Raw genomic sequence first — 11,565 nt, 5'->3', positions numbered from 1 at the left:
CTAAGAATGCAGCTTTTTAAGCTCTTCCTTGATCCAGGGGATGAAACTGGAGACTTTTGCAAATACTTTAGGGAAGGTTTTTCTATGTGGTCCATAGGAGACAATGCCATAGGCTGCCCCATTGCACACCAGAGGACCCCCAGAATCACCCTGTGGAATAAAACCAGAAGTGAGAGGAATTACACTGGAGCAAGTTGTTTCTTTCTGTGCCAGAATTGGAACTCACCTCCCCTTTCTGACCATTGACACATTCTGAGCTGGGGCTAAGATTACACATTAGAGATTACATGTTAGTCTGTGTTAAGGCTATCTGGTGCTAGTGACAAGTTACACATTTGGGGTTAATATCTGCTCTAAAATGCACTGCTGAGCCCTGCTGCTAAAGGGCTCGTGAGCAGGGATGTGGCTATGGGCTGCAAATCTGCTTCATGCTCCTAATGTGTTCTTAGATATCTGCTAATGGGTTCTTAGATGGGCATCAGAGGGACACCAGCCCACCAACTGTTGATGCTGACTTGGTGCAGAGTCACTTGGCTGGACTGGATGTGTTTAAGTTAATGAGCTGCAACCGGGAGTACTGAAAGAATTGGTCAGTGTCATAGTAGTACCATGGGCATGGCTGTCTGAGCACTTTTGGTGCTTGGGTCAGGTCCTAGAGGATTGGAAAAGTGCCAGTGTGGTCCCTATATTCAAGAAGGGGAGGAAGGAGGATCCGAGTAATTATAGGCCAGTTAGCCTCACCTCCATCCTTGGAAAGATCTTTGAAAAGATTATGAAGGATCATATTTGTGGGAATCCAGCAGGAAAAATAATGCAGCAGGGCAACCAGCATGGATTTGTACCGTGCCTGACCAATCAGGTTTCATTTTATGACAGGGTCATAAAATGCTTAGCTTAGATTCAGGAGTAGAGGTGGATGTTGTTTTCTTGGATTTTAGCAAGGCCTTCAATATGGTATTTCATCCCATTCTCATAAATGAATTAAGAGGCTGTGACACAGATGTTTACACGGTCCGGTGGGTGACAAATTGGCTTAGTGGTCGCACCCAGAGAGTGGTAGTAGACAGGTCGGTATCAACCTGGAAGGATTCGGGTCATGGGGTCCCGCAGGTTTCGTTCCTTGGACCTGTACTCTTCAATGTCTTCATCAGTGACTTAGATGTGGGTGTGAAGTGTACTCTGTCCAGTTTGCAAATGATACTAAATTGTGGGGTGAAGTGCACAGTCCAGAGGGTAGGGAATGATTGCAGGCAGACCTGGACAGGTTAGGCAAGTGGGCAGTACACAATAGGATGCAGTACAACAAGGACAAGTATAGAGTGCTGAACCTAGGGTGCAAAAATATCCAGCACATCTCCTGGCTGGGAAGTGACCCTCTCAGCAGCACAGAAGCAGAAAGGGATCTCAGAGTCATACTGCACTTCAAGATAAACATGAGTTGTCAGTGTGACAAAATCATCAGCAAAGCTAACCACACTTTATCATGCATCAGCAGATGCCTGACAAATAGAACCAGAGAGGATGTTACTTCCCCTCTATGCAGCATTGGTCAGACCGCAGTTGGAGTACTGGGTCCACTTTTGGGCTCTGTACTTCAAGAAGGATATTGATAGACTCGAGAGGGTCCAGAGAAGGGCCACTCGTATGGTTAGGGGCTTACAGGACAAGCCCTATGAGGAGAGGCTGAGGGACCTGGACCTCTTCGGCCTCCACAAGAAAAGGCTGAGAAGTGATCTTGTGGCCTCCTAAAAATTCATTAGGGGAATGCAGCAATGGATCGGAGATGCACCAGGGAACCTCTTGGGGTAACAAGGAACAATGGTCACAAACTGACAGAGAGCAGATTTAGGCTACATATCAGGAAGAACTTCTTCATGGTAAGAGTGGTCAAAATTTGGAATGGGCTTCCAAGAAAGGTGGTACTGTACCCTACATTGGGGGTTTTTAAGAGAAGGCTGGATAGGCATCTGGCTGGGGTCATCTGAACCCAGTTCTCTTTCCTGCCTAGGCAGGGGGTTGGACTCAATGATCTGTTGAGTTCCCTTCTGACCCTAGCATCTATGAACCTATGAATCTATGCCTTCCCTGCTCACTGGCTGTCTAGGCACGGTATAGGCCAAAGAGGTGTGGGGGGGAGGGGCCCTCTTATGCCACTTAGATTACTCCTTCCATCCACTAAATTGCTCCACTGAATCCCATCACCCCCTAGATTTCCACCCCTTTCCTCCCACCCCTCAAAATGGCTATCCTGCCACTCTAGCAGACTGAGAGCAGTGGCTGAAGGAGAAGCAACAGCAGCAGGGCACGGGAGAGTTCCCCTTTGCTGCCTGATCCTGGACTCCCTGCAGCCTGGATCCAGCACCTGACACGAGTGCCTCCTGGGATACTGAAGGACTGCAAACAGGGGAACACCCAGAATTTAACTGAACTCAAACACAGTAGTAAACCTCAAAGCTAATCCTGGCCCCAAATGGTTTAACTTTAAAATGCCCAAAGGGCTCTCAGCACCAGTTAATGAGCCTTACTGTGTGATCATTCACATTTTAAGTGCTCTTAACACATTGCTAATGCACATTTTAAGCACCCTTTAAATGATCTACTTGTCATTTGTAATCTGAACCTGAGACATCTGCATGTTATCTCCCAGTTTTCGGCCCAGACAACCCCAGTATCTCCCCCACCATGGGCTCAGATGTTAGCATTACCCTACTCCATGAGCCAAGAAAGCTGCTTACTTTGAATGTTGATCTCTTTCCAGAGGAATCCCCTACGCACATCTGAACCTGAGGAGCGTATTTGCGGAAACACTTCCTGCAGATGCGATCATCCTGCACCCTCAGGTCCACCTCCAGCAATACATCAGATGTCTTGTTACTCCACAGGTGTATTCTGCCCCAGCCAGCCACAGAGCACATGGTTCCTGGTTTCACATTTTTCTTCCAAGCAGGCAGAGGGATGGTTTGCACTTGCTTATTCAGCCTGGCTTTGTGTTTCAGCTGCCATGGAGAGAACCAAAGGATCAAAGAATCATTCAATAGAGCAGAGACGGAGAGGGAGCGCACAAAGGCTGTTGATGCCTTGCAGCACTTGCTGCAATATGGGTTCACTGGGGCAGGGTATATTAAAAGGGAGATACCTGCAGAAGCATGATGTCATAGCAGTGAGAGATCGTCCTGTTGTATTTAGGGTGGGGGATCCAGCGCCTCACTTTGATCCGCTGAGAGTTTGGTTCTGGCTTCCGAATGTTGTGCGCTCCCAGAATCACAGACATTTTGCTCAGATGTCTGTGGAGAAATCTCAGACTACTGTAGCTGTTCAAACCTAGAAAAAAGATCCCCAAAACAGTGCTGTGTGGGTCTTACACTCTGTGCCCACTTCAAATCACTGAGGTCCAGATTCATTACATTTATTAGACACTACAGTGAACTTAGGCACCTAAACCTGATCTTATTCCACTCTGCTCAACTCCCTGAAGAGCCATTAATGGGGTGTGGGGGGGGAGGGGGGGAGGAGTCTTTTTCTTCTGCTGTGCTTTCTGAGATTTAGTCTAGAGACCAAGATGGTGATAAACTACAGAAGCAGCTACATTATTGGTTTTTCAGGAACCTGATCAGGTTAGAACAGGATCACATTTAGGTGCCTACAGGCACTTAGGAGCCTAATGAGCGGGCTAGGATCTGGGTGTAATTGGCAGTGCTACAGTGACTGGTGGACCAGGACTCCCATGTCCTGTGATCCCTTAATAATGCCTGGCAGTAAGTAATGTTGCAGCACAAGAAGCACCATATCCAGAGGACTTCCAGGAGCTGCTGGGGAACAAATAACAGAGCCCTTCCCTTCTAGGGGCAGCAGCTCTGATTTGCACTCAGCTCCCTGAGGCTGGGTTAGGAGGTAGGGGCTGAAGGCTTTTCTCTTACCGGTGCTAGGGGCCTGTCTGCTTGAATTAGGGGATACAGGGCCTCTGATCTGGCTCCAGGATGTGTGGACTGGCCAGCTTAGAGTGCTGGCAATGAGACTGGGGCCTTTCCCCTTTCAGGAATGCTAGTTTTCATCCAGAGACAGGGATGGGCACTGGCTGGCTCAGGGCATTGGATGTGCTCCTCTCCTCTGCTGTAGACACAAGGTGGGGGCATGAGGGCTGGAGCTGCTACTTGTTGTCATGAGATGTGTGGGAGCCGCTGGCTGAGAAAAAAACAGAGATCAATATAGTCTTCTGATTCCCTCTGCCATTCCCCTCCTGTCTCCTGAACTGAGGATGGAGGGGAAGGCAGGCCACTCAGCAGCTCTAGGCCAACAGGGTTACCCTGTGACTAGGGAAATTGGCAGTGCAGGAACATCCAGCTGCTTGATGGCCCTGCTACGTATCAGAGCTGTGGCATGTTCCTCTTGACCCGTAAAATTCAGACTAGCGTCCTCACCTCGGCTCGGTGTTACAGTGAGCTGCTGTCACCACCACATCTTCCTGGATCAGGAACCCTCCACATGCCAGTTCTTCATTCTCAGATGTTTTGTTGATTGTGTAGGCCATGTAAGGACGGGAGTACTTCTTAACTATCTGTCCTCCAATGATCTCATCTGGCAAGGAAACAGGGAAAGCTTATAACCACTTGCTTTGACACAACATATGGCTGAGAAATCAGCAGCTCCATGGACCCTCCCAAGCTCTCTCCCAACATCCCAGAGGAGATTTCAGAAATCTCAGCATGAAACTCAATTATTCTCCCCACCTGGAGCCCACAAAGTCATCTCTGCAAAGGTTTACAGGTGACACAGTGATGGGAGCAGTGCTCAGCAATGCAGAGGAAGGCTGCTTGTGTAGAGTGCTCTACACTGCCTAGTATGCAACCGTGTGAAAAGAAACCCATGTAGGGGTAAAGAATACCATGATGCTATAAGAGGAGACTTTGTCCTTGGGGGCTGCTAGTTCTGGGGGAGAATCTGCTGTATATCGGCTCCTGGGCTGGTACTCTTGCCAAAAAGGCAAATGGGATCTTTGGAGTGATAAATAGGAGGATCCTAAGTCAGAGACAGGAGGGTCTGTGACCTCTGTATCGGACACTTGGCCAATCCCTGCTGGATACCTGGGAGCCATGCCTGGGGTTTATTTTCTGTGCTTACTCTATAAGCTGCACTGAGAAGCAGACCCCACCCATTTATTTTCTCTCCACACACCCCAACCTTGGATATTCAGCAATATAGCCCCTCTCGTTACATCTACCATACCTTTCACGTGTCAATAAGCCTTCCTGGAGAGGCAGCTTTGGAGTGGGTCCTGGCTATGTGTTCAGATCACCTCAGTATCCTAATTGCCAATACTGAGTGCCTACATAACAGGAATAAGCATGGGGGTTATGCTGCTCAGTGGCATTCTGGGCTTGGGCCAGAAGCAATGCCAACACACTCCTGGTTTCCACAGATCAGGAAATAAGCTGAAATGTTGTAGACAGTTCAGTTCACAAAGATGCCTGAGGAGGATGAAAAATCTGTGGTGTTTAGCTCCAGGAAATGCATCAACAAAGCGCCCCCAAGGGAAGGTTAAAGAGTGCCCTGATAACAATCTTTTCACACCCAAATGGCAAACAAAACTCTAGTAAGCTTGCTTCAACAGACAAGCTCAGAAGGTGAGCCAGTGGCTCAGTGTGGACACTGGACATATTCAGGCTAGACAAAAGGAACCAATTTTAGTGGGGACAGGGGTTAAGTATGGAGCACTTCAACAAGGGATAGAGAGTGGGATCTCCATGAACATTTTTAGATCAAGATCAGCTGTTTTGCTACAAGACATGATCTACACCAAGCAGGAGTTACTGCAGGGAAGGGCAGTGTCCCGGGTTATCCAGATCAGATTACAATGGCTCCTTTGGGACATATACTGTATCAAAACCCCCAGTTTTTCTTTTTTTTTTTTTTTCTTTTAAAATGCATTCCCTCCCCTTCCCCAAACATTTCTGACTTGTTCTCTCCCTCTCTATTCCCTATAGGTAAGTAGAAGTGAGCTAAGACATAGGATAAGCTTCAGCATTTTATTTTGGTAGCAAGTTGTATTTGTTTTGGTTTTTTTCTCCTTTTTATATTGTATAATTATTATATTTGTATTGATTTTTACTGTTTCATATCACTGTTTTACTGGTACTATATGATTTAAGACCTACATATGTAAGTTAGCATAGGTCACGTCAAGTTTCCATTTTGTCAAGACTCCATCTTGTTCCCCTTGGCCTGTTGTGTAATCTATGACTCACACCTACCCCTCCTGTGTAACCTGGTTCCTGAATGAATGGGGATGAATGAGGGTGCTTGAGAGACAATGGCAGTAGGTCTAAAAATAGCTCCCTCTGAATGACCAAACCATCAACACCAATACCAGGACCAACAACCCAGCCCTTGGAACCACCTTCCGCATTCAAGAAACAAAAGATGAGACAACCCACCATTGTGCCAGGCTGCACATGCTCAGTAAGAACACCTGGAGCCCTCTGGGACAGGACTGACCTTGCCAGGACAGGTATGGACAATTGATTTCTGTCTAAATTTTTGGGTGTATAGTGTATATGCTTGAATTGGTGATAGGTATGCATATGCCTAGGCTGGTTTGGATGTGTATGTGTCTGGATGTGTATGTGCCTGAGTTGGTAGTGATCCTAATTGATTTGTGTGTTTGTATATGTGCTATTGTACACTGCTCCCTCCTGTCTAACAGCACAATATTGAGATCCTGAGCATTGACCTGACCCCAAAGGGCAACAATACTCTTTAAGCCCATCTTCAACACAGTAGAGCAAGTGATGACAAGAGCCAGCTGAACCAGAGATCTCAGTTAAAAGGGACCTTTAATGTCTGATTTTTGTAGAACTCTCTCCCTCCCCACCCTCCCAAAAGGCAAAGCCTAACCCACAGGATGCTAGGATGATCCATGACTACTTCCTGGGGCTTTGAAGAAGAATGGATTAATGAACTGCTAGCTCACCCCTCTGGCCAGATTTCTGCCCAAGTATCTCATTGCTCTTTGGACCTCTTGGACAGAAATCGGAAATGCTGTGATATTGGCCCCATGTACCACTCCTTTCTTTTACCTCCAGTCCCATACAAACTCCTTTCCCTTCTGGCCCTCAGTTCATTTCTAGCTAGATCCCAAGGCAGCTGCTGTAAAGAAGCATCTGACTCTGAAGAGGACCCTTGCTTTGAAAACACTCTGAAAGCCCCAGGAGCTTCTGCCTAATAATCCAGTCCCACCCTGTACTCACCAGCCCCAGCCCCATGGAGCAGAAGAGCTGTGGGGAGCAGGAACAGGAGCAACATCAGCATCATTAGAGTTCAGGACACTGACACCACTTTTGCCTCAGCCCAGGGTTTTTATAACCCACAGGAAACCTCTGGGTCATGTCCACACCCCCTGAGGGGGGAGCCGATGTCCTGCAGTGACCTTTAGCCCAGTGCTAATATTGCATAGCATTTCACCCTTGAAAGGCTCTCAAGTCACCTTGAAAGGCTCTCCAAGTACCCTGGTAGAGAATCATTGCCCAAGAAGTAAAGGATTAAAAGAGCTTTCTCTTGTTCTGTCACAAAATGATATCAGGAGACCCACAGAGTAGTGGAGCCTGGCTGTAATTTGTTTGAAAAAGGGTTATCTCAGACCCGACAAAAGATCAGATGTTGGAAACAGCTTTGTTCACCATGGTTGCATTTAACAGTTCAGTCAGCTTGTGGTCTCATATTAAGACTACCCCCTCTCTTCTATGAAGTCATTTTCTTTTTAGTCATTAAAATACAGGGGGGGGAAAGAAGAAAAATGAGTAAAAACCTCTGAAATGTACAGCTTTAATTGTGACAAAACTCTTTCCTCACTGCCCTTTTAGTAGTGGACAGAATGTGCAAGGAAATTCTCCTGTGTGACAGCCGTTCCTAATACCAGAGCTGGTTGGGATATTATATAATGAGTCGTAGAGGGGTGGACACCCAGGGTCTCTCAGCTTTGCAGGTTACCAAGTCCATTGCTCTACCAGGAAACACAGTGCAAGGATTCAGGCAAGGGGAAGGCCCAGTCTCTGATCAGGACCATTTGTTTCTTAATAGGTTAAGGAAGGGGGTGATAATGCCATGACTGTCTGTGATAGCTGGATATTGATATCAGTAACCCAGGGGTTCCCTGAAAGTCCAGTGTTTCTATGAAATCCAGGAGACTTGGATTCTATCGCTAGCCCTTGCTAGGCCGCAAAGTCTTGGGAATAGAGTTGGGATCAGAAGCCCGGACTCCTGGCTTCATGCTCACTTGTTCTGAGAGAGTGGAACAGTGTGCAAGCGCTGTGAAGGTGTAAGTCACTTCACTGCTGATCGTCTTCATGCATTTGTATCATTTGACTATTATATGCCTCATTTTCCCCACTTGTTATTGGGCTTAATTCTCCCTACTGCCCAGGAGGATCCACACAGGGATCCCTCCAGAGAGAACTTCACCCAACCCACAGAAACCATACATGGAATACACAGCCCCATGTGAATATAAGTTGTTAAAAAACCAACCATACACCATGCAAATCAGTGCATGCAAAACTTCACAAAGTACAGAAATACAGAAACCCAGGCTCACAACATAGCTTCACAGAAACAAAGCCTCACAGTATGTGGATATAGAAAACCATACATATAACATCCAAAATGAACTATAGCAATATCAAACAATATATAGGCTATATGTGTACTCATAAAACTCTCCCTCTGTAAAGCAAATGAGAGGACTGGCTTTTAAATCATTCATTGGATAAAATGGAGAAATACCTCAAGGATTCGTTTAAGCTCCATTGTGGGGAAAGGGCCAAAACCCAAGGTATCATATGAGTAGACCTCTAACTGGCATGGAAAGTTAGGAGAGGTGGCAATGAATAATGGAGGCCACCAGCCACAACATGTATCCCCTTATTAGCTTGGGCAGAGGAAGACAATCACTCCCAAGGCCAAGAGGTCGGGTAGGGTGAAGTGTGCCAGGAGTCCCCTTGCACGAGGTCCCCCCACATGCCTCATTGTGGTGGCAGGAGCTCACATGTATATTCTGCAGACGTGGTAGGCAAAGCTGTGGGTCTGGGAAGGAGAAGGGTAGTGCCTGGTGGGTTAGAATAGGAAGTGGGGGATATCAGGACAGCTGGGTTCTCTTCCCAGGTTGAGGAGGGGACATGTGTCCCGTCCATTAGAACTTGGGAGGCTCCTCCAACTTCTGTTACTGAGCCACAGATTGGCACCCCTGGGTGCAGAAGTAGATTGTGGCCCAGCCAGTTTCTTGCCCTGGGCTCAGCCAATGGCTGAGCCTAATCCTGTTAGATTGGCTTAACCCCCATACTCACTCCAGGCAGTAAGTGAGGCCCACAGGCTCTTCCTATGCTAGTCCAGGACCAGCTGAATGATGCTAATGACTTGGAAACAATCAGAGGTTATAACAGGCAAACGTCAGCACTAGCCTGAAGTGGTGCAGAGGACAGCTCTGGACTTGGGTTTCTACTAGGAGGGTCAGATGAGACTTTGCTTACTCACAGAGGGAACTGGCAAACTGGGTTTGTACTCTGATCATGCCCCACAGGAGTCATTTAAGTCAGGAGAGGTTGGAAAGCCTGGAGCTGGAGGGGCTATTTTTTTACCTGAACTTCTGTCGTGTGAAGTAGTAACTATGCCATCACCATGTGACAGTTTTGCCTTAAGCCTGCTTAGTGATGCAGACACCATCCGGGTCTCAGAGTAGCACGGACCTTCATCCTTACAACACCGTGAAAAGGGAGGGGTGTATAGACTCCCAGTTTAAAGCATTTGGTCACCATGGCTTTCTCCTACATAGGAGCAGGGCAGATAATTTCTCCCAGTTGCCCGTCTACTAAGCACATGTATTTGGGTATCCCTAAAACCATACATGTTTGTGGGAGTGAAAAAAGGGGCAGAGAGACACAGTTGCCATTATGTTGGAACTGGAGGCGTTCTTCGTGTGTGTGTGTGTGTGTGTGTGTGTGTGTGTGTGTGACAGAGAGAGAGAGAGAGAGAGAGAGAGAGAGAGAGAGAGAGAGAGAGATTTAAAACAAATTGGTGGCAATGAAATACTTTTTGTGACAGTTTTCTTTTTTTCTGCTTTCATCTTTGTCTTCCATGTAGGGAATCTAGTGCACCAAGCAAGGCTATTCCACCACCAGCGATGCTGCACGGAGCATATGACCAGAGGCCAGAGCCTTGGGCTGCCTCAAGGTTGCCTGGTTTGGGGGTAGCTGATTAGCTCATGTGTGGGGCCAATGTCTCCATCCTTACAAATGTCCACCCTATATCTACTCTCCTTTCCCCATCCACTACCAGTGCCAGCTAGGGTGAGCTCTGTCACTCTTGTATATCTTTGTACATCTCATACCCCCTCATTCTGGTCTCATCACTTCCATGTTGAAGAGGTTAATTCCCTGCTTCATCTCCCCCTTTTATCCAACACTCTTCGTCGGGTCTGTGAGATTCAGAGACTGCTTCAAGGCTCATGAAATTCATTGCATTCCCAGGAATTTGACACATGAACTGTTTTAATATTGTTTTTATTCATTGCAGTGATGGCAGCAGTGAGCGAACCTGCCCAGTAGTGAATTAGGAGAGGGGGGAAAGGAAAGGTTGCAGAGGGAAAAGAGCAAGCAAGGACTTGAATTGAGGAAATCTGGCTCTACCACATTAGTGGCTAATTTCTTGGCACACAAGCAAGCACGTGTCATATCCTGGCATCCTTCCCTCTGGTTTGTCATCTGCCCCAGGAGATCTTTATTTTTAACACCTCAGCATGGTACAGAGCTGATTCATGGTCTTTCAAGCTCATTCATTTTGATTTCAATATCTTAAAGTTTCAGCTTCTAATAAATCTCATTTTTATTTATTTTGAGATGAAATTTCAGTTCATTTTTATTGCAAAATTAAATTTGCTTTAATTTCTCTCAGCATTTGAACTTTGCTCAGGTCTGAGTGAACTATTATTTGGTATCTAATTTAAATGTATTGTTGACACAGACAATTAGCTTTGTAAAAAATGTCTTTACATTTCCTTCATTTTGCTTAACTTGAATTTTTGAATGAAGACTGAATGATCCTCCTTTCATATCAATATTTAATAACATTTTAGTTTAACAAATGAATTGACTTTCATGGAAACTTATGCTGCATTTCCAAGTTGTTTTTCATTTTCTTTCTAAATTAACTACTAATTTTTATTTATTTATTTATTTTTTAGCTTTTTGGGATGATGTTAGGTTTTGCACATCCGCCTGATTTAGTTCAACTGCAGAAGTGCAGGGAAGACAAAGAGGATACAAGTAGTACCTAAGGATGTAGCTTTTTAAGCTCTTCCTTGATCCAGGGGATGAAACTGCACACTTTTGCAAACACTTTAGGGAAGGTTTTTCCTTGTGGTCCATAGGAGACAATGCCATAGGCTGCCCCATTGCACACCAGAGGACCCCCAGAATCACCCTGTGGAATAAAACCAGAAGTGAGATGAATTACACTGGAGCAATTTGCTTCTTTCTGTGCCAGAATTGGAACTCACCTCCCCTTCCTGAGCACCAGGTG

The 11,565-nt window shown here is 46.3% G+C and overlaps 1 protein-coding gene across 1 annotated transcript; it reads right to left on the bottom strand.

The window, feature by feature from the left end:
• Positions 1 to 3,398, bottom strand: LOC132243668 (cathepsin G-like). The gene is made up of 3 exons (XM_059714060.1): positions 3,137 to 3,398; positions 2,736 to 2,996; positions 1 to 150 (listed from the first exon to the last, which is right to left on the bottom strand). Exons 1-3 carry the CDS (start codon positions 3,269 to 3,271, stop codon positions 1 to 3), a joined length of 546 nt encoding a protein of 181 aa, XP_059570043.1. The 5' UTR covers positions 3,272 to 3,398.
• Positions 3,399 to 11,565: the final 8,167 nt, after the last annotated feature.

This window comes from Alligator mississippiensis, chromosome 11, assembly GCF_030867095.1.
Source record: "Alligator mississippiensis isolate rAllMis1 chromosome 11, rAllMis1, whole genome shotgun sequence".
Lineage (NCBI taxonomy): Eukaryota > Metazoa > Chordata > Crocodylia > Alligatoridae > Alligator > Alligator mississippiensis.
Note: the sequence above shows the minus strand (reverse complement) of the source record. Positions and strands in the feature narration are given on the sequence as shown.